The 27,933-nt window shown below is 40.8% G+C and overlaps 1 protein-coding gene and 1 long non-coding RNA gene across 4 annotated transcripts; one reads left to right on the forward strand and one right to left on the reverse strand.

Annotated features, from left to right (window-relative positions):
* The first annotated feature begins 391 nt into the window (after window positions 1-391).
* Window positions 392-2,448, forward strand: LOC149979078 (uncharacterized). The gene is made up of 3 exons (XR_016484890.1): window positions 392-406; window positions 706-743; window positions 1,005-2,448. It is a non-coding gene; the product is annotated as an uncharacterized LOC149979078 (long non-coding RNA).
* Window positions 2,439-27,933, reverse strand: plpp1a (phospholipid phosphatase 1a). 3 transcript variants are annotated; one of them, XM_090191774.1, is made up of 7 exons: window positions 27,317-27,875; window positions 19,244-19,398; window positions 14,012-14,163; window positions 11,847-12,130; window positions 9,325-9,382; window positions 4,279-4,455; window positions 2,439-2,925 (listed from the first exon to the last, which is right to left on the reverse strand). In XM_090191774.1, the coding sequence occupies exons 3-7, from the start codon at window positions 14,033-14,035 to the stop codon at window positions 2,806-2,808; spliced, it is 663 nt and encodes a 220-aa protein (XP_090047900.1). In that variant the 5' UTR covers window positions 14,036-14,163; window positions 19,244-19,398; window positions 27,317-27,875; the 3' UTR covers window positions 2,439-2,805. The 3 variants fall into 3 exon arrangements, with proteins under 3 accessions (XP_090047900.1, XP_021478383.1, XP_021478384.1); XM_021622708.3 differs by lacking the exon at window positions 14,012-14,163 and having other exon boundaries at window positions 27,317-27,933; XM_021622709.3 differs by lacking the exon at window positions 19,244-19,398 and having other exon boundaries at window positions 27,317-27,883.

Below are 27,933 nucleotides of genomic sequence, written 5' to 3' on the forward strand. Positions count from 1 at the left end.
ACAGATATATTATATTAGTCTTGTTGGGATAGTCGGGTACAGATATATTATATTAGTCTTGTTGGGATAGTCGGGTACAGATATATTAGTCTTGTTGGGATAGTCGGGTACAGATATATTATACTAGTCTTGTTGGGATAGTCGGGTACAGATATATTATATTAGTCTTGTTGGGATAGTCGGGTACAGATATATTATATTAGTCTTGTTGGGATAGTCGGGTACAGATATATTATACTAGTCTTGTTGAGATAGTCGGGTACAGATATATTAGTCTTGTTGGGATAGTCAGGTACAGATATATTATATTAGTCTTGTTGGGATAGTCAGGTACAGATATATTATATTAGTCTTGTTGGGATAGTCAGGTACAGATATATTATATTAGTCTTGTTGGGATAGTCGGGTACAGATGTATTATATTAGTCTTGTTGGGATAGTCAGGTACAGATATATTATACTAGTCTTGTTGAGATAGTCGGGTACAGATATATTAGTCTTGTTGGGATAGTCAGGTACAGATATATTATATTAGTCTTGTTGGGATAGTCGGGTACAGATATATTATATTAGTCTTGTTGGGATAGTCAGGTACAGATATATTATACTAGTCTTGTTGGGATAGTCGGGTACAGATATATTATATTAGTCTTGTTGGGATAGTCAGGTACAGATATATTATACTAGTCTTGTTGGGATAGTCAGGTACAGATATATTATATTAGTCTTGTTGAGATAGTCAGGTACAGATATATTATATTAGTCTTGTTGGGATAGTCAGGTACAGATATATTATATTAGTCTTGTTGGGATAGTCAGGTACAGATATATTAGTCTTGTTGGGATAGTCAGGTACAGATATATTATACTAGTCTCGTTGGGATAGTCAGGTACAGATATATTATATTAGTCTTGTTGGGATAGTCAGGTACAGATATATTATACTAGTCTCGTTGGGATAGTCAGGTACAGATATATTATATTAGTCTTGTTGGGATAGTCAGGTACAGATATATTATACTAGTCTTGTTGGGATAGTCAGGTACAGATATATTAGTCTTGTTGGGATAGTCAGGTACAGATATATTATATTAGTCTTGTTGGGATAGTCGGGTACAGATATATTAGTCTTGTTGGGATAGTCAGGTACAGATATATTATACTAGTCTTGTTGGGATAGTCAGGTACAGATATATTAGTCTTGTTGGGATAGTCAGGTACAGATATATTATACTAGTCTTGTTGAGATAGTCAGGTACAGATATATTATACTAGTCTTGTTGGGATAGTCAGGTACAGATATATTATATTAGTCTTGTTGAGATAGTCAGGTACAGATATATTATATTAGTCTTGTTGGGATAGTCAGGTACAGATATATTATACTAGTCTTGTTGGGATAGTCAGGTACAGATATATTATATTAGTCTTGTTGGGATAGTCAGGTACAGATATATTATATTAGTCTTGTTGGGATAGTCAGGTACAGATATATTATATTAGTCTTGTTGGGATAGTCAGGTACAGATATATTATATTAGTCTTGTTGGGATAGTCAGGTACAGATATATTATACTAGTCTTGTTGGGATAGTCGGGTACAGATATATTATATTAGTCTTGTTGGGATAGTCAGGTACAGATATATTATATTAGTCTTGTTGGGATAGTCAGGTACAGATATATTAGTCTTGTTGGGATAGTCAGGTACAGATATATTATATTAGTCTTGTTGGGATAGTCAGGTACAGATATATTAGTCTTGTTGGGATAGTCAGGTACAGATATATTATATTAGTCTTGTTGGGATAGTCAGGTACAGATATATTATATTAGTCTTGTTGGGATAGTCAGGTACAGATATATTATATTAGTCTTGTTGGGATAGTCAGGTACAGATATATTATATTAGTCTTGTTGGGATAGTCAGGTACAGATATATTATACTAGTCTCGTTGGGATAGTCAGGTACAGATATATTATATTAGTCTTGTTGGGATAGTCAGGTACAGATATATTATATTAGTCTTGTTGGGATAGTCAGGTACAGATATATTATATTAGTCTTGTTGGGATAGTCAGGTACAGATATATTATATTAGTCTTGTTGGGATAGTCAGGTACAGATATATTATATTAGTCTTGTTGGGATAGTCAGGTACAGATATATTATATTAGTCTTGTTGGGATAGTCAGGTACAGATATATTATATTAGTCTTGTTGGGATAGTCAGGTACAGATATATTATATTAGTCTTGTTGGGATAGTCAGGTACAGATATATTATATTAGTCTTGTTGGGATAGTCAGGTACAGATATATTATATTAGTCTTGTTGGGATAGTCAGGTACAGATATATTATACTAGTCTTGTTGGGATAGTCAGGTACAGATATATTATATTAGCCTTGTTGGCAGATACATTTTATATTAGTCTTGTTGGGATAGTAACGATAATACAAAGGAAGCTATGATAGTAGCAGTCCAGCCAAGGCAACATGGGTGTGACTCAATGTCCAATAGGGAGCTAGGCTCCAGGTCATAGGTCAGAAATGCACAAAGCAGGGTTACATTCACAGGTTTGGCAACGCTCCAAATGGCACCCTATTTCCCTACATAGTACAGTACTTTTGACCAGAGCCCTATAGGCTATGCTATATAGGGAATAGGGGGGCCATTTGGTACTCAAGCCTTTCTGTCCACCCCAGTGGTCCGTCCCTTAGTGGGGTATGATGCGCATGCAGTAAACACTTCCCCACTGGCTACACGCCATGTATGGTTCCGGATGGTTCCTCTCCTTTATAGTTTAGTTGGGGCTGCTGTCGTAGTGGTTTCCGTTTGTGGGTGTCTCCTGCAGGGTGGTGTGGGGAATATCCTCCTTCTGAGGCTCAACCTTCTTCTTGAAGAAGTCTGACACGAAGAAGACCTGCAGCAGAAAAAGAGTGGTAGAGTAAGTGGAAGGAGAAGTGGGAGATTCCTAGGTCTACAGTGCCTTCGGAATGTATTGTAATGAAACAGCAGGGAGCAGGTCTCGAACCCTCGACCTTCGAGCCCGAGGTCCGGCGCGCTATCGACTGTGCTGCAAAAACAGCAGAATCGATTTCCGCGCTTATAAACCCAGGGTCGTCACAGTATTCAGACCCCTTCACTTTTTCCACATTTTGTTATGTCATAGCCTTATTCTAAAGTAGATTAAATAGTTTTTTTTCCCACTCATCAATCTACACAGAACACCACATAATGATAAAGCAAAAACAGGTTTTTAGACATTTGTAAAAAAAAAAATGAACTGAAATGACATTACTCAGTACTTTGAAGTACCCTTTGGCAGCGATTACAGCATCAAGTCTTGGGTATGATGCTACAAGCTTGGCAACCTGTATTTGGTGAGTTTCTCGCATTCTCTGCAGATCCTCTCCAGCTCTGTCAAGTTGGATGGGGAGCGTTGCTGCACAGCTATTTTCAGGTCTCTCCAGAGATGTTCAATCGGGTTCAAGTCCAGGCTCTGACTGGGCCACTCAAGGACATTCAGAGACTTGTCCCGAAGCCACTCCTGCGTTGTCTTGGCTGTGTGCCTAGGGTCGTTGTCCTGTGTGAAGGTAATCCTTCGCCCCAGTCTGAGGTCCTGAATGCTCTGGAGCAGGTTTTCATTAATGGTCTTTCTGTACTTTTCTCCGTTCATCTTTCCCTCGATCCTGACTAGTCTCCCAGTCCCTGCTACTGAAAAACATTCCCAGAGCATGATGCTGTCACCACTATGTTTCACCTTAGGGATGGTGCCAGGTTTCTTCCAGGCATGACACTGGGCATTCAGGCACAAGAGTTCAATCTTGATTTCATCAGACCAGAGAATCTTTTTCCTCATGGTCGGAAAGTCCTTTAGGTGCCTTTTGGCGAACTCCAAGTGGGCTGTCGTGCCTTTTACTGAGGAGTGGCTTCTGTATGGCCACTCTACCATAAAGGCCTGATTGGTGGAGTGCTTCCTAAAAAGCTGTTTTCACTTTGTCATTATGGGGTATTGTGTGTAGATTGATGAAAAATAATCATAATTTAATCAATTTTAGATTAAGGCTGTAATGTAAAAAATGTGGAAAAACAAAGGGTCTGAATAGGTTCCTGAATGCACTGTATAAGCCACTTTAATGCTACAGATCACAAGGTTTGGAAACCACCTCTGGGTGATAGATAGTATCAAAGCTGAAAACCAATTTCCATTGTAAAAAATGGACCAATCAAGTTATTATTTTGAACCAAATGAAGCGGTGTCGTGGTTACTCACTACCAGTGTTGCCATGAGCACTCCCTGGATAAGGCCAACCAGGACGTCGCTCCAGTGGTGTTTGTAGTCAGACACACGAGACAGTCCGGTGTACACAGACGCCGCGATCAGGAAGAACTGTAGGGTTGGTCTCAGGAGTCTGGCCCACCCTGCCTGCAGCCTGGCCTGGATGTACAGCTGGGAGACACAGATGGAAATGAGTTGTTAGAATAAGGCCTTGTGGTTTTTACTACTAACCTGTTTGGCCAGTGTAGCCTGTAACTATTTTCCAGTTGAAGTCCTGTTTATACCTGGTGCTAACACGTGGTTGTTGTCATCTGAGTAAGATAATCCAATCTCTGATCAACATAATCCAATCTCTAGTCAAGATTTGCCACGTCAACACTTGGCATAAAAATGTTTGTCTGCATTGTGACCAGATTTCATGGTCCCCCTGTATGAAAATGATTAGACTTAAAATGAATAAATTCATACTATAATATATATATTTTAAGACCATTATGGTCAATGGTGCCAGCTGTCAATTCATTTAGATGATGGGATAATCATCATTTAAATATTTTTATTGACCAGATCCATCTACACTATATTCAGACACAATGCATGCCTGGGTACTTTACACGTATTCTGACCTTGAACTTAAGCATGGTGGAAATGCCAGTACCAGAAAGCCACGCATTTGGGGCGAAGATCAAAGAAATTGAGGTGTGGCGGAGGCGTATATAGATATGGTTTCAAGGTAAGAATACGGCGTAAGGTAGCGCTAACCTGCCTGTTGGAAAAAGTATGACTTTTGTTAGAAATAACGGCATTCTCCATGCGCTGTAATTTATAAATGTAATATGATTAGCTAGGTAAACTAGTAATCCGTTTGAATAAGGGGATTATAAATAGGCTAATTGACCATTTTGTTTGATCTATTTGACCTTGTTTGCTGGAGATGAATGTGAAGCCAGTCATATGGCAGGAAACTGGAACGCATAACATGACAGGTAGTCCCATTCATGCCTCTTTCCCACAGTGAAGTAAGAAATGCTGTGCCATTATGGAGGATTTTAATTGTATGGCCTAGTAACTTGCAGTGATTACATTTGGATATCAAAGCAAAGAGTCTCGTCAAATATACCCTTTCAACTCTCTAGAATGTTCTAATCATTATGCCGACTTTTCCTGCCTCCTTCAATTTGTAGGCTATAGCCTATTATGACTATTATTATTTACTATTGGTAGCGACCGTAAGTAATAAACACTTATTTAAATGCCAAATAAGTGTTATTTCCCTTCCCTACATTTGTCTCATTCCATTGCGTCGTTTGATTTTGCCTGCCGTTCTTTGTTTCCTCTGTAAAGCCATCATATCCTTGTGGCTGAGGGGGAAGTGGATACTATAGTATTTAATGAAGGCCAAACACAAACTGTAGTAACAATGAATTGGGACATGTATGCTTATTAAATCACGGCATAAGACTTGGCACTTGCCATCACAGTTCTATGATCAGTGTGGGCAATTAGGGTATACTATTGTGTACTATTCTCCATATTATAATTGTAGGCTACAGTACTTCCAACGTTACCCTTGATTAACTGAACGCGGTAACTTTAGGTAGGAATCAAACTACCTTTTTTTAATACCTGCCACAAACCTGGTTACACACCTCCATAAGGTAAGTCTGAATAACTACTCAGAAGTGCGTAGGATAGACATTCATTCCTTAAGTCTGAATCGGACCCCAGGGCTTTTGATCGTCTACACCTGTCTACAAATTGTGGGCACAATCAGGGCAAAGTATGAATGTTAGCACCAGGTATAACCGGTTTAAATGGATTTACTACTATCTTGTTGGACTAGAATAAAATCAAAGGTTTGCTGTCCCAATACCCAACCTCAACACAAAACAGAAGGGTAAGGAGCAGCACACTGTCTGCTGCATAGCAGCGTCGCCAGAGCAATTGTAGTTTGAGGGTAGTTGTTGACATGCTTTAAACCTCTCTTGGGTTTCTACTTGGGTTTGTGTGTTTCTTTTGGGTGGGTCACAGTGCTGGCTAATTTAAGTCTGGTCTGGTTTTGTCGTTTAATGATGTTCGTGAGGAGCTGGTTTTGCCACTGTGTGCTCTGGTAATTGTTTGCTTATGCAAACGTTCTGATGAGGGCGGCTGTGTAACCTTGCATGCTCTCTTCTGTTTCCTTAAATCAGCACTGTGACTGGGCTATTCTCTATTACCACTCTACATGGCAGATTCTGCACAGCCAAAACCTCAAAAGTATTATTTAACCAACCAATCAGCTTCCGTTAACGAGGCCTATAACTTTTTGAATAAAGTTTAAAGGCATGAACATGTCAAATTTAATATACAGGTTGAGATACGTGTGTCATCTGTATCAGTTATCCAAACAAATAATCTACTGATCAATTTAGAACCATTTCCATCCAAAGGTGACTGACTGCTTATTGTCTACAAATCAGTGTACATGGTTGAAAAACGCTTCTATGGGACACATCTATGCTTGCCTCAGTAGTTCTCAATAATGGGTGTGTCTGGTCTATTCATTTAAATGACAAACAAACCAGCCACACTTCTTAAAATAGACTATGGGATTGTCATTGCCTTCAGTTCTGTCTGACGTAAACATAGTGATTTTACTGGTATGCAGGGATAGACCGGACACTGTTGGTCTCTTGTTTGAAGAATGTTTTACTGCTATTTGAAGGACTTAACTTCCATTTAGTGACACGGTGCTTCCATTTGCTGCAGTGAGTGTCCATACTTTGTAATGTGCCAGGACTTTGTCCCCATGACTATTTTTATGTTTTGTTCCTTACTGAGTCACCACAGTGTAATAAACCAAAAACTGTTCAAACAGGAACAGCCATTCATGAAGAGCTGTTGCTGGTGTGATCCTGGGTCATCCCGTACCTCACCACCGATAAGACAACTGGTTTAAACTGGGGTCATGTTCAGTAGTGCTTCCCGTTGCAAAATATTTAATGGAAGATGACAGTTCTGTGCTCTAATTGGATATGTTAGCGTTTTCTCCCTATTGCACACACCCCTCTCTGACCCTGGTCACAGTACTAATGGGGAGGCCCAGTAGTGACATATAGGGGTCATGGTCACAAAGCTTGTCAGTCTTGCTCATAACTGAATTAAGGTTGGTTCCTGGAGGAGAGGGAGCGAGGGGGTAAGAGCACAGGCTACCTCTGCCAATGTGCTGTTGTTAGAGCCTACAGTGTGTTAAAGCCATGTCCCCCTTGCCATTTTTATACTCATTTTGAAAGTTACTGTAGGTAATGAAAGGGTGTATTATAGATTGTGCGTGTTACTATATCCCAGAGTAGAGGTCTATACGGGTCCACCCGAATACCCGCGCAGGTCCGGATCCAGAATTCAGGTCCTGAAGACAACAGTGCCTCTTCAACCTCAGGAGGCTGAAGAAATTTGGCTTGGCCCCTAAAACCCTCACACATGTTTACAGATGCACAATTGAGAGCATCCTGTCGGGCTATACCACCGCCTGGTATGGTAACTGGACCGCCCGCAACAGGGCTCTCCAGAGGGTGGTGCGGTCTTCCCAATGCATCACCGGGGTCACACTGCCTGCCCTCCAGGACACCTACAGCACCCGATATCACAGGAAGGCCAAAAAGGACATCAATCACCCGAGCCACTGCCTGTTCACCCCGCTATCATCCAGAAGGCGAGGTCAGTACAGGTGCAGCAAAGCTGGGACCAAGAGACTGAAAAACAGTTCACGGCCATCAGACTAAATAGCAATCACTAGCCAGCTTCCACCCGGTTCCACAACCCTGCTGCTTTGGAATCACTGGCCACTTTAGTGTTTAAATGTTTGCATACTGCTTTACTCATTCATGTATATACTATTCTACTGTATTTTAGTCAATGCCACTCCGACATTGCTCAATCTAATAGGCCCATATTTCAAGATGTGTGTATTTTTGTGAATTGTTAGATATTACTACACTGTTGGAGCTAGGAACACAAGTATTTCACTACACCCACAATAACATCTGCTAAATATGTGTATGTGACCAATAACATTTCATTTGAATCCTGTTTCTAAGAACGCTCTAAATAAACCCTAGTGTTCTCTGTTGTGGTCAGGAGTCGGACCTCGCGGAAGATCTGCATAAAAATGTTCAGGTACTTTTCAATTGAGCCGACATGCAGTGTGTACCGTGAATACAGTCTCCGCGACTGTGGGAAGATTGCCTTTTAATTGTCAATCGCGCTATAAAGTGGGTCTTCAGCGCTACGGATTGAATAGAGCCCTAACACACACTACTATGTGGACCATTCAGAGCTGCCTAATGTAACGTTACACTGCACCCCAGTAAAGATCAACATGACCAAACCCACTTTTTTTCCCATTTTACCCCTAAATGTACAAACACCTCTAAATGTACCCCTGCACATTGACTCGGTACCGGTACCCATTGTATATAGGGAAAGGGAAGTTATTATTTTGTTACTTTTTTTTATATACTTCAGTTTTAGTAAATATTTTAACTGCATTGTTGGTTAAGGGCTTGTTAGTAAACATTTCACGGTAAAGTCTACACCTGTTGTATTCAGCATTTCACGGTAAAGTCTACACCTGTTGTATTCGGCTCGTGACAAATAAAATTAGATTTGAACACAGTGCACTGCATGTCTTGTGCTGTAATGACCTTGGAGTAAACTCAGTTGGTCGCTAAGCAATAAGGCACAAGGGGGTGTGGTATATGGCCAATATACCACGGCTGAGGGCTGTTCTTTGGCACGACGCAACGTGGAGTACCTGGATACAGCCCTTAGTTGTAGTATATTGGCCATATACCACACACCCCCAAGATGACTTATTATTATAAACTGGTTACCAATGTAAAAATACATGTTGTGTCATACCCGTGGTATACGGTCTGATATACCATGGCTGTCAGCTAATCAGCATTCAGGGCTCGAACCACCCAGTTTATAATATTATACATGCCCTATCAGTGAGTGCACATATTGCCCTTTTGAGGAAACCCCATAGTGGATACTTACTGCCAGGAACAGCATGCAGTACATGGAGAAGGAGGAATGGCCAGAGTAGAAAGACAGCCTGCAACACAACAACAATGGCATCATGGGATTGCTGTGGGCACTTTGAATGCTGGGAAAAAAACTCTGGGAAATAATTTGGCATCCACTTCAATCGGCTCTGTGTTGGTGATAGATAGATTATCCTATTGTTCCATTGAATAACATAACTGGCTAAACTCACACACGTACACACAGAGGGGCTAAACTGTGACACACCCTTTTCCGGGTGATAGGGTTGTGCTGGAGAGCGGGGAGAGACGTCCGTTGACGTCTGTTATGGGGGTTGGATGTTGAGACAGTGTCAGTCAGCCTGGCCGATCGGGCAGTTAGAGGGCCGCTAGCCTAGCTCACTCATCCGGCCAGCTTTAGTGTCTTCCTGTTTACTTAAGCAGTGCTGCACTGCCCGCCCAGCAGATTACTGATAACCAGCGGCTGATATAAACACTGGAGAGTTGCAGGCCCACAGACACTAGTTACTGTTGAGCTAGCCGCAGTGCTGATGTGGACACTAGTTTGTGTTGAGAGAAAGCCACAGTACTGAAGTGGATACTAGTTCGTGTTGGGAGAGTCAGTGTAACACTGATAAATAGGCTGGCTGCTTATCAGGGAAAATGTCTTAAGCGCTTTCTCTGTACTTTAACCCTTCCACATCTAAGTGTGGGAGTAAAGGCCAAACTTGAATAAAGTGGTAGGCCCGTAGCCTACCACTTTAAAGATGAGGGGGTTGCCCTAAATACACTGGACTAGGAAGCTTGGGTTTACCTTGGCTCGTCTTTGTGTTAATGGGTCTTGAAATTCTGCTACTGAACCGGTGGTGGGTCTGACTGAGCTTGGACGTTCCTTCCGAGGTCTGCTCGGCCTCTGAGCTTTCACTGAAAGCTATTCTCCAAGCGTACGTGTTAATTATCACCATGGTAAATTGTCAGTATCAGATGAGGCGCTAACCGAATTCTGTAAAACCAGGTCACTCTAAATTGAATCTGACAAGATTCGAACACCCTCCCTTGTTTACTCAAACTGACGGATGTACACAGGAGAGGAAGTCTGTCCTTATTTTAGTTTTGAAATCAACATCCAGGATTTTCTATTTCTAGAGAAACAAACAAGTTAGTTGTCAAGTGGCTGTTGGTCTGTCCCACCCTTAGACATACCTTATTGTTACTGTGGTGGGTGATAGTTAGCTAGCTAGTGGTCTGTCTCTATACAGACTTTCATTATGGCTGTGGTGTGAGACAGCTGCCTGTCTGCCTATCTGTAGACTGTCATTACCTCATGGTCATGTGGTGAACCTCTCCCATGTTAGCCAAGTATAACCTATACAGAGACTACCCTAATCTCTACCATGATCCTTGGGTGGGCTCTCTCAGTCTCTTGTGGCCACAGAAGGTCATATTTACCTAGGTGTGGCTCTGGTCTCCCATGGCAGCCCTTGCCTGATCGGGCCCGGCTTTCGGTGTTTTCTTTGGTATGGTAGTCATTAATAGAACAAACACCTGCCTGGTGGACCGAGTGAGTAGAGCAGGGCAGAATAACCTACGGATCATCTTTCTGCAATGTTAGCATTTCCCTTAGGGACATGAGGCCCATCAGCCAGAGCCTTGGCTTGTGTTGTATGTGTGTTATATAGGTAATCCTCTCTAATGGTTTACAGAGGATTTGGGACCTGACTCTGTCGTCCCTCACTGCTGTACTGTCCTCACAGGGTAAATAAAGATAATTAAATAGTGAGGTTGACTTACAGCTCTTGGATCCCTCTCTGTGTGATATCTGGCTGAACTTTTGTCTTCAGCCTTATCCACCAGAACAGTGGAATACTGAGCTTTCTCTCAACACTAACTAGTGTCCACTTCAGTACTGTGGCTCTCTCCCAAAACAAACTAGTATCCACTTCAGTACTGTGGCTCTCTCAACACTAACGCAGCCTGAAACTTCAAAGTGTGGGCTTGCCTTCCTCAATGATCTCATGGTCAGCACTCAGCATATTATCTGACCATAATAAACAATACAACAGGATATTGAATTTCAGTTGATGGATGTCATAATTCAGTCAGTAGATTTGAAAGAAGCATCCCAGCCAGTCAAATAGTTTCCTACCCCTCCCTTTGATGTTTGCATATCTGAAAAGGCATATGATGGAAGCTCCACCAAGTCACTGTACATACTACCTCAACTAACCAGTGCCCCTTCACATTGACTTTGTACCGGTACTCCCCTTTTATATATCATTTTTTTACTGCTCTTTAATTACTTGTTACTTTTATCTCTTATTCTTATCCATATATTTTTTAAACTGCACTGTCGGTTAGGGGGTTTGTAAGTAAGCATTTCACTGAAAGGTCTACTACACCGGTTGTATTCGGCGCATGTGACTAATACAATTTTATTTGACTCTTCAGATCTGCCTTGAACACTGAAGCGATAGGGGGCCACTGGGTAGTGGGTAAGTTTGGCCCAATTGTCAGTTTCCCCTCAACAACACCCACCTGCCCTCATTGGCCAAGCGTGCGTCCCCTGTGCAGGTAAAGTCCTCTATGTAGGTGCCTGCCGTGCAGTTGATCAGCTTCCAGTCAGGCTTGCACACGTCCAGGAAGTGGGGTCGGAGCCGGCCAATCGAATACTTGGCGATGTCAGTGAGCGATTGGCTCATGGCTGCCCCGAACACGAATGTGCCGATGGCTTTGTAAACACGGGCCACATACATGTTGCTGAAAGAGGACTTTGATTTGATGCGTTTGAGATAGACCGAAAGGCACTCTCCAAAGACCATCTGTGAGGAAGGGAGGAGAGGAAGTAGACATGTCGAGGTTAGGTCTCTCGCTGTTCCCTCACAGCTTGGAGTTACAAGATTACAACTGTTACAAGTCAGTCACTAAAATTACAGGAATTTCAAAAGGTGCAATGCAGCTGTTTTATCTCAATATCAATTCATTTCAGGGTAAACAAGTACCTTACTGTGATTGTTTGTAGTTAAAATGGTCAAAAATAAACATATCTTCTTAGCAGAGAACAATTTCTCAAGGAAAAATGTTGCTTAGACTGTCAGTGGTTTGAGTGGCGAGGGAAAACTGAAAACTAGCTGCTGTTGGCAGAGGTTTGGAACTCTTAATGGTCTATTAATAAATGTACTGCATGGTGATGTCACCATGGAAGGCCAAAGCTCCCTCCAATCAAAACAGGCTGACATTTCAGGTGGTCTTTTCAAACAGCTCTTACACTAAAAGGGCATTCTAATTTTTTACAATTTCACAGTTATTCAAAACCTCAATGTGGAAATGCATATAAAACACAAAAATCATGTTCTTGACTGCACTGACCCTTTAAGTAAAATAGACCCTTGCATTTTAGAGGAATGTCCATCTGAGTGACTATAAAGACCTAACAAGGATGTCCCCTGAAAAACGTGTGTAAAGTCAAATGAGTAGATGTTTTTTAAACAGGGAAAACAAACACACTGGTGCATCACAATACAGCTTCTGAGTCACACCTGAGCAGTCAAACTTAACCTGTTCCTTTAGAAGATATAGCTATTTGTGGTCAGATGTGTGTCAACAGTAGAAACTATTTTGAGACCATATTGAATGTAAAACATACGTCATGGAAACATTGTGGGTGGGTGGGTTGGGGGTCTTTTTAAATTGTGTGTTCTTGTAAATAAGCAGATGTGGTTATTATAACTGTCTGGCTCACACCTCTCTACCACTCTGAGGGACAATGGACCTGAAAGCATGAGAGGTTATTTGGAAGTGTGTGTTTACATTCCCCTGTCTGGAAATAGGCCTAAAACTACCATATGAACATACGCTTACTGCTGTACTGTCAAGGGGGTGGTGTTGTCCTGGTAACGGTTTCCGTTTAACTTAAACCCCAACTGTTCAAACATTTAGGGTAATTCCAGGTCATTCATGACATGTAAATGAGTTACATCCAGTGTGAGGGTTTACTGGAAATGTGTGCAGACCATGAGGTGAATTTATGTACCTTTTAATGGAACAAAGAAAGCTTTTTTTGAATGAATGCTGCAAAACCTGTTGTAAGACTTGAGCCCTGTTGTGGCTGTTATTATCTAAAGTGCCTCATCTCATAGTAGTAGTGCTGATGTAGGATCAGTTTTGTTTTGATGAACAATATGTGGACAGGGGCGACCTGATCCTAGATCAGCACTCCTGCTCCGAGACGCTTTATGAATATGATATTTACTAAGACAGTCAGTGGAATACTGGCCAAGAGTCAAGCGGGAGATCTGAGGGAGGGACAGTTTGGCTATTCCTTTTGTATCGTTCAGATGGAGACTATGAGTAGGCTTATGGAGAGGCCTTTGTTTCAGTGACTTTAAAGGTCAACCGCCATGGTCTGATACATTTGTGGTCTGTGAGTACACAGAGAAGTAACTAACACAGGTTGGGGTTTGATTTTTCAGTTTTCGTGATACTCTAAAATAGGAAGTTCTTACTCCTCTGTTTACATGGTGCCTATGCGCCATCTTTGGTTGATTGTGTTATTTTTAATAGTGTTATTATTAGACAATACGATTAATGAAGCAAGCCGTTAAACTAGACATACAAGTCATTTGTGTATGTATAGCCTAAATGAATTAAGCACAAAATGGCAAAGGAAGAGAAAGAAGTTAACATAAAACAGGTGCACTTACAGTGAGTACTGTGACTGGTATCATAACTCCACCTAACAACTCATAGGATATGGTGTCTTCTTTTAGAGGGTACTTGATCGAATCATCGTTACAGAAAAATCCCCGTTTGAAGGGATTGTGTAGCGGTGTGAGTATTGCGAACGGGAGTCCAGCTAGCAAAATGAAAGAGAACAGGAGGAACAGGTTAGGAGAGTAGACTCTGAACACCTTGTTATCCTGCACCCACATACACCCGTCTAACACTGAGCAGAAGAGAGCATTCGGAGAGGAAAGTCCCGACCAGCCAAGACATACACTGTAGTGATCTTGTATGGCTCAGTTGGTAGAGCACGGTTCTTGCATTGCCAGGTTTGTGGGTTTGAGTCCCGGGGCCACCCATATGTAAAACGTGTGCAAGCATGACTAAAAGTCACTTTAGATAAAAGCATCTTCAAGTAGATATTTCAACATTGCAGGCTGTCAGGAACAGGAGGAATGGAAAAACAACATGGTAGCTAAAGAGTTGTCATGGGAACTAACACTACTCTCTCCCCTGGTGAAGAGGTGTTCATGGAAGAACCAACCAGCCCAAATGATCCTCCCTCTCCACCACCCTAAACTTTCACAGCTGTTTCGTGCTTGAGTGCACAGTGCAATGGACATGCAATCCACAAGTAGGCCTAGATGTCCATTACACAACGACCAGCAATAGTGTTCTCTCTCTGCTCTCTTCTCTCGAAATTCAATTCAAGGGGCTTTATTGGCATGGGAAACAAATGTTTACATTGCCAAAGCAAGTGAAATCTCTCTGTTCCTCTTTCTCTCTCCCTGCGTTCCTTAAAGCACAGTGGGTCATCATGTTAGAAGTAACTGGAATGCTTTTTCAGGAAGATGTTAGTTACATTAGAAACTTCCAAATAGAGTTTCCCACTACATACAGTAGGGAAACGGTATACTTCAAACGTGCTGTGGAAGCAATCATTAGTAATTCGTAATAAACACAAAACCATAGTTTTTAAAACGTCAAATCGCACACTGCAAGCTTTGACACACATTGACCCAAGGAAAGTAGAAGCAGGCTGTGTAAAAAGGTTAGTTGAGCTTAGTTCACATTAGTATGCAAATCATTTCCATAGCTGAATAAAGGGGTTATATTTTTTTACATTATCATGGTCAGATCCTACTACTGACATCGTCAAGGACAGAGAGGAGAAACTGGCCCCCCATGACTCTCAGGTGATAGATTCACTCTCACTAGCCAGACCCCTTTTCTCTGTTCTGTTGAAAGCTGCATTGTGAAGCACCACAGTTTGAAATGTTGCCACGGCAACGGGTTGATGTAAGAAATAAATCAGTTGGTCTGGTCCAGGGGACTGGAGTTGAGATGTAAGTGTTGTGTATGGGACTCCAGTGAATTATAATGGAATAGACATAGTTTATGAAAAACAAAAGTCTAGTGTGTGTGTTTTAAGGTTATCACAGTAAAGAATTTAGAAGACCAGGAAGAGGAATCAGTCACCAACACTACACGCACACCAGCTCAACTTCTGACCGTAACACAGGATAGTAGACAATAGCTAGTAGTAGACATGCTTTCCTAAGTAACACACAAAGGGAACAGTGCCAACACTTCTGTCTCTGTCATTCTTCAAATAGAATCTGTATCAACAGTGTTCCAGGAAAGTGTTCCAGTTCTTTTTGGACAGAGATGGTAACCTGTGTTTGTTCCAAAGCCTATCAGCAGGAACCTCAATAACAGACATGTCAATTTGATTTAATCTCATTTCTGGTAGAATCAATTTATGAATGCATCTATGGCCCAAGTCAGAATAAGTGATATGTTATAAATCATGTTTGAATGGCCTAGTTAACAGGGTAACAAAATAAACAGCTTGACTACAGGGTTGCTAGTTCTTTTCAGGTTTTCCTGATCGGTTGGACTCTAAAGGCCTTACTATTGATGAAAACCACAAATGATCCAATAACATCTGAGAAGCTTTCACAACACAAGCTTCAGAAGTGACTGAAATGGCATGCGGATATCAGGATGTGTGTGAATGAAATACTCTATAGGGGTGGCTGAAATGACATGCGGATATCAGGATATGTGTGAATGAAATACTCTATAGGGGTGGCTGGAATGAGGTGTGTGAATGAAATACTCTATAGGGGTGGCTGGAATGAGGTGTGTGAATGAAATACTCTATAGGGGTGGCTGGAATGAGGTGTGTGAATGAAATACTCTATAGGGGTGGCTGAAATGAGGTGTGTGAATGAAATACTCTATAGGGGTGGCTGGAATGAGGTGTGTGAATGAAATACTCTATAGGGGTGGCTGGAATGAGGTGTGTGAATGAAATACTCTATAGGGGTGGCTGAAATGACATGTGTGAATGAAATACTCTATAGGGGTGGCTGAAATGACATGTGTAAATGAAATACTCTATAGGGGTGGCTGGAATGAGGTGTGTGAATGAAATACTCTATAGGGGTGGCTAGAATGAGGTGTGTGAATGAAATACTCTATAGGGGTGGCTGGAATGAGGTGTGTGAATGAAATACTCTATAGGGGTGGCTGGAATGAGGTGTGTGAATGAAATACTCTATAGGGGTGGCTGGAATGAGGTGTGTGAATGAAATACTCTATAGGGGTGGCTGAAATGAGGTGTGTGAATGAAATACTCTATAGGGGTGGCTGGAATGACGTGTCAAAATAAAATGGGGATATGTGAAAGGGGAATTGGGACACTGTGGACTGTGCATCCTCTTGAGTTAACCCTTACCCGGTCGGCAAAGCTGGTTGAAATATCATTCCAATCCAGTTTATATGGTTGTAATCTGGTTGAAATAACATCATTACAACCGGTTGATATGGTTATAAACTGGTTGAAATAACATTACATTAAACCCTGATGAAGACAGCTTGTCTGTCAAGGTGCTTGCCAGCACCTCGCCTTAACAGGTGTTCTACTCTGCTAGCCAGCACCTCGCCTTAACAGGTGTTCTACTCTGCCAGCCAGCACCTCGCCTTAACAGGTGTTCTACTCTGCCAGCCAGCACCTCGCCTTAACAGGTGTTCTACTCTGCTAGCCAGCACCTCGCCTTAACAGGTGTTCTACTCTGCCAGCCAGCACCTCGCCTTAACAGGTGTTCTACTCTGCTAGCCAGCACCTCGCCTTAACAGGTGTTCTACTCTGCCAGCCAGCACCTCGCCTTAACAGGTGTTCTACTCTGCCAGCCAGCACCTCGCCTTAACAGGTGTTCTACTCTGCCAGCCAGCACCTCGCCTTAACAGGTGTTCTACTCTGCCAGCCAGCACCTCGCCTTAACAGGTGTTCTACTCTGCCAGCCAGCACCTCGCCTTAACAGGTGTTCTACTCTGCCAGCCAGCACCTCGCCTTAACAGGTGTTCTACTCTGCCAGCCAGCACCTCGCCTTAACAGGTGTTCTACTCTGCCAGCCAGCACCTCGCCTTAACAGGTGTTCTACTCTGCCAGCCAGCACCTCGCCTTAACAGGTGTGCGTTTCTTTCGCCTCCACACTGAAATAACATTACAATCAGTTTATATGGTTATAAGCTGGTTGAGGTAACATAATTAAATGGTTTATATGGTTATAAACTGGTTGAGGTAACATAATTAAATGGTTTATATGGTTATAAACTGGTTGAGGTAACATAATTAAATGGTTTATATGGTTATAAACTGGTTGAGGTAACATAATTAAATGGTTTATATGGTTATAAACTGGTTGAGGTAACATAAATGGTTTATATGGTTATAAACTGGTTGAGGTAACATAATTAAATGGTTTATATGGTTATAAACTGGTTGAGGTAACATAATTAAATGGTTTATATGGTTATAAACTGGTTGAGGTAACATAATTAAATGGTTTATATGGTTATAAACTGGTTGAGGTAACATAATTAAATGGTTTATATGGTTATAAACTGGTTGAGGTAACATAATTAAATGGTTTATATGGTTATAAACTGGTTGAGGTAACATAATTAAATGGTTTATATGGTTATAAACTGGTTGAGGTAACATAATTAAATGGTTTATATGGTTATAAACTGGTTGAGGTAACATAATTAAATGGTTTATATGGTTATAAACTGGTTGAGGTAACATAATTAAATGGTTTATATGGTTATAAACTGGTTGAGGTAACATAATTAAATGGTTTATATGGTTATAAACTGGTTGAGGTAACATAATTAAATGGTTTATATGGTTATAAACTGGTTGAGGTAACATAATTAAATGGTTTATATGGTTATAAACTGGTTAAGGTAACATAATTAAATGGTTTATATGGTTATAAACTGGTTGAGGTAACATAAATGGTTTATATGGTTATAAACTGGTTGAGGTAACATAAATGGTTTATATGGTTATAAACTGGTTGAGGTAACATAAATGGTTTATATGGTTATAAACTGGTTGAGGTAACATAATTAAATGGTTTATATGGTTATAAACTGGTTGAGGTAACATAATTAAATGGTTTATATGGTTATAAACTGGTTGAGGTAACATAATTAAATGGTTTATATGGTTATAAACTGGTTGAGGTAACATAATTAAATGGTTTATATGGTTATAAACTGGTTGAGGTAACATAATTAAATGGTTTATATGGTTATAAACTGGTTGAGGTAACATAATTAAATGGTTTATATGGTTATAAACTGGTTGAGGTAACATAATTAAATGGTTTATATGGTTATAAACTGGTTGAAATATAATTACAACCAGTTTATACGGTTATAAGCTGGTTGAAGTAATAATGGGGCGGCAGGTAGCGTAGTGGTTAGAGGGTTGGGGCTGTAACTGAAAAGGTTGCTGGATCAAATCCCCGGGCGGTTTATATGGTTATAAGCTGGTTGAAATAACATCAATATGTTTACATGGTTGTAATCTGGTTGTAGTGGCATCGTATCAATTTGTTTTGATTACTGGGTATGGCCTTGTTGAATTGAACTCTTTGGTTCTGACACCTAAGCTCTATGGACATCCTCCCTAAAGTTGAAGCCTTACATCATGACCAGGTGTTTAACAAAATAACTAAATGGAACACTGTGTATGGTATCAAAAGTTAACTGGCAATTTGGATAGAACAGCTGCCTGTTTATTAGTTAGGGTAGTACTGTAGCTGTCCATTATAATGTACTCTAAGCCAGCTGTTCAATATTTGGTTAGTAAAAATGTAAGATTTTGTTTTGTCAACTCTTCCATTGTTACTTACAGAGCAAATGGGCAAAGTGAAGCCCACACCGTAGAGCACATTGGAGGTGACTGTGCTGGGGTGGAAGGGGTAGCTGATGCTGTCATCGTTACAGAAAAAGCCCCTCTGATAGGGCTTGATTTGGCCCAATTTAAGGGCTGCCAGGGGCAGTCCCGCTGTGGATGGAGAGAGGAAGTTAAGGGGTTAACTTTGTAACAATAGTATTATGTCTTGCAGCAGGGACACTATTGACAGCAGCAACACCACAGTGTCTACCATGCTACTACAGTACCAGCACGTGTTTGTAATGATGCAGAGATGTTAATATTCAACCAGAGACTTCAGACTCAGAGCAGTGTTTCCTCTACAATTGTACAGGCGGGGCATGCATCCCTGCCTAGCTGTCTTGTCCCCTGCCCAGGCGTTGAATTGGAAAAAGTCACTCATGGAACTGAATTTACTTTAAAGAACTCACACATTCCACCCCAATTCTATTCTTTCCCTGACCTAAAATTGTTTGGTTTCTATTCATTTTTTCCAGAAATGCTGGTTGGATGATTACCAGATTTCCTGCTTATTCACTCATAATTCCAGGAATCTCCAGGATTTCTGAAAAACGAGGGAGTTTTGGGAAAGGTACCAGAATTTTGCAACCCTACTCTAAGGGAACGATTGTTTCAGAGAGGAATGTTTTAGAGACTGGTCTGGGACCAATCCGTCACTAGCTATGAGAATGAGTTCCCAAGGGAGGCCCTTCAGTAAATGCTCCAGTTGAATGACAACATAGCATCAAAAGAAACGGTTCAACAACAATGACATCACATATGATGAAATGACAACATAATGACCGTTTTTTCACAGCACAGGTTGTACAATCTCTTTGGGAAATCGGTGCTGTAGTGCAATTGGTGAGTAGTAGCTCATTACTCTATGGATCCAAACGGTAAAGACCGGTTGATAGTGTATCATAAATAATAGGTTATGACCGTTCAATGTCTGACTTGAATGTGTCTGTTCTCTGGCTCCCTGTCCGTTCAGCCTTTTGTTATTGCTGGGGAAAGGCATGCTGGGAAAACGGCACAGCCTTTTTTATTCTGGTTCAAGTTGAAGCCAGAAGCATGAGGCCCCTCTTCCCCTGAGGGACAGAGTGGAGGTCTGTGTTGCTCAACTGTCACACTACATCCTCAAACTCATACACTCATCATGTAAACACTCTGCCGTACTCAGCATGTAAACGCTCTGCCGTACTCAGCATGTAAACGCTCTGCCGTACTCAGCATGTAAACGCTCTGCCGTACTCAGCATGTAAACGCTCTGCCGTACTCAGCATGTAAACGCTCTGCCGTACTCAACATGTAAACGCTCTGCCGTACTCAGCATGTAAACGCTCTCTCTCAATTCAATTCAGGGGGTTTTATTGGCATGGGAAACATATGTTAACATTGCCAAAGCAAGTGAAGTAGATAATATACAAAAGTGAGAAACAATAAAAATGATCAGTAAATATTACACTCAGACGTTCCAAAATAATAAAGACATTACAAATGTCATGTACAGTGTTGTAACGATGTACAAATGGGGAAAATAAATAAACATAAATATGGGTTGTATTTACAATGGTGTTTGTTATTCCCTGGTTTCCCTTGTGGCAACAGGTCACAAATATTGCTGCTGTAATGACACACTGTGTAATCTGAGGGAAATATGTCTCTAATATGGTCATACATTTGGCAATAGGTTAGAAAGTGCAGCTCAGTTTCCACCTCATTTTGTGGGCAGTGTGCACATTGCCTGTCTTCTCTTGAGAGCCAGGTCTGGCTACGGCAGCCTTTATCAATAGCAAGGCCATGCTTACTGAGTCTGTACATAGTCAAAGCTTTCCTTAGGTTTGGGTCAGTCACAGTGGTCAGGTATTTTGCCACTGTGTAGTCTCTGTTTAGGGCCAATAGCATTCTAGTTTGCGCTGTTTTTGTTCAATAAGTAATTATCTTTTTGTTTTCTCATGATTTGGTTGGGTCTAATTGTGCTGCTGTCCTGGGGCTCTGTGGGGTGTGTCTGTGTTTGTGAACAGAGTCCAAGGACCAGCTTGCTTAGGGGACTCTTCTCCAGGTTCATCTCTCTGTAGGTGAGAGATTTGTTTTGGAAGGTTTGGGAATCGCTTCCTTTTAGATGGTTGTAGAATTTAACGGCTCTTTTCTGGATTTTGATAATTAGTGGGTATCGGATTGATCCTTACGTTGAACACAAAGGATATTTTTGCAGAATTCTGCATGCAGAGTCTCAATTTGGTGTTTGTCCCATTTTGTGAATTCTTGGTTGGTGAGGGGACCCCATACCTCACTTCCATAAAGGGCAATGGGTTCTATAACTGATTCAAGTATTTTTTGCCAGATCCTAATTGGTATGTCAAATTTTATGTTCCTTTTGATGGCATAGAGGGCCCTTCCTGGCTTTGTCTTTCAGCTCGTTCACAGCTATGGGGAAGTTACTTGTGGCACTGATGTTTAGGCCGTGGATTTTAGTGTCGTATTTTTTCCCCCCAACACCACTTTCCATCCATTTGTATAGCACACCCTCATGCCAAATTGAGTCATAGGTTTTTTGAAATCAACAAAGCATGAGAAGACTTTGCCTCTGTTTTGTTTGTCAATTAGGGTTTGCAGGGTGAACACGGTCTGTTGTACGGTAATTTGGTAAAAAGCTAATTTGACATTTGCTCAGTACATTGTTTTCACTGAGGAAATGTACGAGTCTGCTGTTAATGATAATGCAGAGGATTTTCCCAAAGTTGCTGTTGACGCATATCCCACGGTAGTTACTGTGGTCAAATTTGTCTCCACTTTTGTGGATTGGGGTGATCAGTCCTTGGTTCCAAATATTGGGGAAGAAACCAGAGCTAAGGATGATTTTAGAGTTTAAGTATAGCCAATTGGAATTTGTCATCTGTATATTTTATCGTTTCATTGAGGATACCATCAACACCACAGGCCTTTTTGGGTTGGAGGGTTTGTACTTGTAGTTCATTCAATTTAATTGGAGAATTCAGTGTGTTCCGGTAGTCTTAAATAGTTGATTCTAAGATTTGTATTTGATCATGTATATGTTTTTGCTGTTTGTTCTTTGTTATAGGGCCAAAAAGATTGGAGAAGTGGTTTACCCATACATCTCCATTTTGGATAGATAACTCTTCGTGTTGTTTTAGTGTTTTCCAATTTTCCCAGAAGTGGTTAGTCTATTGATTCTTCATTTACTTTGAGCTGATTTCTGACATGCTGTTCCTTCTTTTTCCATAGTGTATTTCTGTATTGTTTTAGTGATTCACCATAGTGAAGGTGTAGACTCAGGTTTTCTGGGTCTCTATGTTCATGGTAGGATAGGTTTCTCAATTTCTTTTAGGTTTTTGCATTTATCAAACCATTTGTCATAGTTGTTCATTTTCTGGTTATCTGTTTGACATGTTTAGATTTAATAGGGAAGCTGAGAGGTCAAATATACTGCTTAGGTTCTCTCTCTCTCCAAAGAGGACAGGAGAGGACACACACAGGAGAAGCTGGTCATGGTTAAGCTTCAGTGCAAATAGCTCAGAGATATCCATTCACCAAAACACTTCAAATAGTAGGATCTTTATGGACCTTGGTTATCTCAATCACATTCAAAATGTCAAACATTTCAAAGGGTCTGCTATACTGTATAATGTGTTTTGGTTACTTTGTTGTCAGTGAAAGTTCTGAGATAGAACACCACACAGACATGCAGCAGACAGTCATGATATTCACATGAAGGTTTCTGGCAACCAGCAGAGTAAATGCGGAACGATTGCTTGACAGGGGGTGCGGAACGATTGCTTGACACGGAGTGTGGGATTTCTTTTGAAGCCTAATTTAGATATGTTTCTTTTCATTTCTGATATTTTGGTAGGCTATTTGTTAGTCAACTTGTCCATAATTAGATACATGAAGCTTCTCGTCATTACTACCCTACAAGACTACATAAACCATTTCTCACCAGAATGAAACAATCGATTTATGACAATCTAGTTGACATCGGTAAAGTTCTCTTTCATCTCTGCTTCTATCATGCAGCAGACATTTTAGGGACCAGGGATAACAAACAAAAAGCTTGACAATAACAGGAAAGATTTTAGGGGAAATAAAAGCTGTGAAAAACGACCCAACATGATCCTAAAAAATATTTGAGTTCGACTTGGATGAGTATTTATGTCAAACCTATGGACAAAAATAGTCTTGTTCATGCATCTAGCTACCATCCTGACGCTTTGAAGAGAGGCTTTCCATACAGCCAATTCTTACGCATCTGCACCCGAGACATGGACATAAACATTACTTGAATTTCCTCAATAGAGGCCTGCAGTTGAGGACATGGTCAGAGATCTGACAAATTACAAGTGATCTTAAGTTCTGTGCCATTGACCAGGTTTCCCAAGCCCCAGATGCCACGATATGGATGAACGTCTTCTCCAGAGTGAAGCCCGATGGATCTTCTATCTGAAAACTCTACACCCAAGGCTTAAATTAGTAATTGGACCTTGTAATGTTGTCTGGATGCACCAGCAGTCCCCCCGCCTGCCCTCTTTGAGCTGTACACCCGAGTACTGTACCGATACATTTTTCTAGAATGTTTTTATGATAACGCTATTTAGCCTATAACGTTGTTTTACTTCAATCGTATGTAAAAATTTGAATTGTAATTTTTGTATATTTCTCTACATATTCTCTGTTCATATACTTTGTTGACTCCCCATTCGCTAGTATCTAATGAAATAGATGTTTGCACCTGCTGCGCTAGTGTCTACTGAAGTCTCTTATTTGCTCTTTTCACTTTAAGTTTTTTAAATAACTGTTACCCTGTGTTTTCTTTTGAGCGTGGATTAAACTGGCTATATTATTTTAGCATCTCGGCCTCTGTGTTTTTCCTTTTCATGGTTTGAGTGTGAGTACCTTTTGAACTCTGTTTATCATTTCCAACCTTTTGGTTGGCTATTTTTTAGCTCTCAAACAGTTCTCAGCGGTTACACATTCGCCCACAGTTGGTTCCAAGTGAACGACAATTCCCGAAACTGTATTTTAACATTAAGAAACATCAATAATCATTGCTTTCAAACCGGCTTTCGAAACATTATCTTTCATATCAGTGAGAAATAATCTTTCAAATAAAAAATACACTTACTGTAGCAGTTTTGCACAGATCCACAAACTGTGTGTGACTCCAGTTGCAAACTACACCTCTCCAGTATACTTACTCCTTAATCACCACTGATGAGTATAAAAGTACTGTAGTGGAAGTATACACCTTTTCAATTAAGGCTGATGGAACAAATCAGAATGTTTAGCTTAATGTTGCTAAACTAATATGTCTTCACATTTTAAACGCAGCAATGTGCATACAGGGGTTAACTCAATGTTCCAAAAGGCAATATGCGGGGAAAAAACGTTCTAAATGCACACCGCACATGAGGTTTCATGGACAGAGATGGAAATATCCATTAGAAATGTAGAAAGTGGGGAGATCTGCTAATATGACTGCATTTGGCTACTAGTGTCACACCCTGATCAGTTTCACCAGTCCTCGTTATTGTCTCCACCCCCTCCAGGTGTCACTTGTTTTCCCCAGAGTATTGATTCCTGTCTCTCTGTGCCAGTTCGTCTTGTATGGTTCCAAGTCAACCAGCGGTTTTCCTGTTCTCCTGCTTTTTGCATTCTCCTTTTTCTAGTCCTCCTGGTTTTGACCCTTGCCTGTTTCTGGACTTTGTACCCGCCTGCCTGACCATTCTGCCTGCCTTTATTTCACCTTTATTTAAACAGGTTGGCCAGTTGAGAACAAGTTCTCATTTACAACTGCGACCTGACCAAGATGATTAAACATTGTAAGACTCCCAACAATCTGCCTCCTGTGTCTCGTCTTGTGCCTTGATAACTAGACAATGAAAGAACGTGGAATGGTCAGGAGAGCAGAGCGCATACGAGGATATTTATAAAATATTTCCCTCGGATTTTGGCTAATATGAAGTTAAACATCCAGGTTTCAAACAATTGCATTACAACCTGTAATTAAATAGATTTTTATTTGTATTTCATGTAATGGACATACACTAAATAGTCCAAATTGGTGAAGCGAAATCTAAAAAATAAAAACCTGAAAAGTGGTGCGTGCATATGTATTCACCCCCTTTGCTATGATGCCCCTAAATAAGATCTGAAGGTAATTGGTTGCACCAGAAGTCACATTATTAGTTAAATAAAGTCCACGTGTGCAATCTAAGTGTCACATGATCTGTCACATGATCTCAGTTCTGAAAGGCCCCCCAGAGTCTGCAACACCACTAAGCAAGGGGCACCATCAAGCAGGCGGCACCATGAAGACCAAGGAGCTCTCCAAACAGGTCAGGGACAAAGTTGTGGAGAAGTACAGATCAGGGTTGGGGTATAAAAAATATCAGAAACTTTGAACATCCCACAGAGCACCATTAAATCCATTATTAAAAAATGGAAAGAATATGGCACCACAACAAACCTGCCACTGTCACTGAGTCTGAAGGTAGGTCTCGAAATACCTCCACAGGGACACCTCCAATTGACTCAAATTAGGTCAATTAGCCTATCAAAAGCTTCTAAAACCATGACATAATTTTCTGGAATTTTCCAAGCTGTTTAATTAAAGGCACAGTCAACTTAGTGTATGTGAACTTCTGACCCACTGGAATTGTGATACAGTGAGTTATAAGTGAAATGATCTGTCTGTAAACAATTGTAGGAAAAATGACTTGTCATGCACAAAGTATATGTCCTAACCAACTTACCAAAACTATAGTTTGTAATAAGAAATTGGTGGAGTGGTTTTAATGACTCCAACCTAAGTGTATGTAAACTTCCGACTTCAACTGTATCTCTAGTATTTACTATATGTTCTGAGAACCATAGAATCCACTTTCAACACACACCTTGTGATGAAGGTTTTGTATTTTTAGTATGCTATCACCCCAAACCATATGTATGTCATGACTGAGGAAGCTCTATCTAGTAGAGAGACACTATCTGAGTGTGAAATCAGTTCCAAGTTGATGTAATCTTGACAGAAAAAAAGTAGCACTCACATCAGTTATATTCATATTGCTAAGTTTCTTACTCTCTAAGCACATTTAAAACATCTGAATCAGTTCTTCAGTACCATAGAGTTAGACTAATGTTCAGCACACAGGGAAAGGAAATTAGTGCACTGCTCTCTGGGATACCTTATCTATGACCCATCCAGGACTTCCATAATTCATCATTAGATTAAACTCCTACACCAGGATTCCTAAATAGAGGGCAAGTAGGATCAAGAATCATTAACACAATAAGGCCATGAAATTTCCAAGCAACAATGGATAAATCATTACAAATGAATGGTTATTCAGTACTGCCTGAAATAGAAACCAGCACCCCCTGAAAATTCGGAATTAAAACTATTAATAATTTATTTAAAAAAACATTTTCCCCACAAATGTAGGCCACTGGGCCTTTACTAGTCCTGTATTGGCAGCTATGGAAAACAGCACCTGATAGCTTTGAAAAGCCAATATAATTTGTTGACGCTAGATACTGTAGGGGTGATGGCTATAACTGACGCCAGATAATGTAGGGATGATGGCTATAATTTAATGCAATCTAAACAACAGCAAGGCTCATTCCATAGTCCCTACTTTTACGGCAGGAATACAATTTTAATAATCATTCTAGAACGCAAGAGTTACATTTGTTATCGTTCTATTACATTGTATCATCACCAATTCCACAAGCAACTAACTGTTCAACATCAATCAACGGAGTGCAGCAGGAGCAGTAAGACACATGGCACTCAATCTCTTTCACTGCTTTGGTCACAAAATACTTGTTTTGGTGTTATTTAGCCTACTTATTATCAAATGATCAACTTCTTCTCGAAAGATTCACCCTCGTTTGACCAATAAGCAACATATAACCACTCCCTCGATAGCCTATACACTTGACAGCGATTGTCAAATATTATGTAAATAAGGTTAACTCATTACAATATAACAACATTATAATAAGCAAGTCATAGCAAGCAGATACATACCGAGAATTAGACAGGCGATGTCAAGCAGAATAAAAGGAATCCCTCTCGTCTCGAACATTTTTACGGTTTCTCCTCAGCTCGTTGACACAGATGATCCTTAGACCACTCGTGTTGTTGTCGTATCCTTGAAAGCTTAGTAGCCAAGTAACCGTAGATCTGATTAGACTAAACCTAAACAATACTTCGACCTAAAAATAATATTAGAAACCGTCAATTGAGAAGCCTAACCTTTGAAGCCTTAGAATGGCGACAGACAGCGTAAATGCCGTAAATTGACACAGAATGTTAGAGCAGATCCTCCCCTTTGAATGATCGTGCGCATGGAATCGTCGTGCGCATCGAAATTCTAATCCCCGTGGCCCGGTAAATTAGACAGTCCTTTGCGTATAATTTAAAATCGGTTGGCAGAGCCGACGGTGAAGGCTATAATGTAGAGAGGTCTGTATACTCTGTAGTCTACCAGACAGCGCAAAGAGCCATGAGCACAGTGGGGTTTCGTTATGGCAGCTGGCGAAGAGGATGGACCGAAGAGACTATCGCCTGCCAGCACAATAGAAAATGACATCACGGATAACGTCTAATTTACCTTTCGCTCCGCCTACTCTAGGCCTACTCCC

This window comes from Oncorhynchus mykiss, chromosome 12 (assembly GCF_057628025.1).
Source record: "Oncorhynchus mykiss isolate SJ-2025 chromosome 12, ASM5762802v1, whole genome shotgun sequence".
In the NCBI taxonomy this organism is placed as follows: domain Eukaryota; kingdom Metazoa; phylum Chordata; class Actinopteri; order Salmoniformes; family Salmonidae; genus Oncorhynchus; species Oncorhynchus mykiss.

What these genes read in the sequence shown, in the direction of transcription:
- plpp1a (XM_021622708.3), bottom strand. Translation starts at nt 27,374, where the DNA reads ATGTTCGAGACGAGAGGGATTCCTTTTATTCTGCTTGACATCGCCTGT. An exon ending in TCACTTTGCCCATTTGCTCT is followed by an intron (nt 12,131 to 19,243) that starts GTAAGTAACAAT and finishes CCTTCCTCACAG; the next exon opens with ATGGTCTTTGGAGAGTGCCT. An exon ending in TGCTCATGGCAACACTGGTA is followed by an intron (nt 2,926 to 4,278) that starts GTGAGTAACCAC and finishes TTTCTGCTGCAG; the next exon opens with GTCTTCTTCGTGTCAGACTT.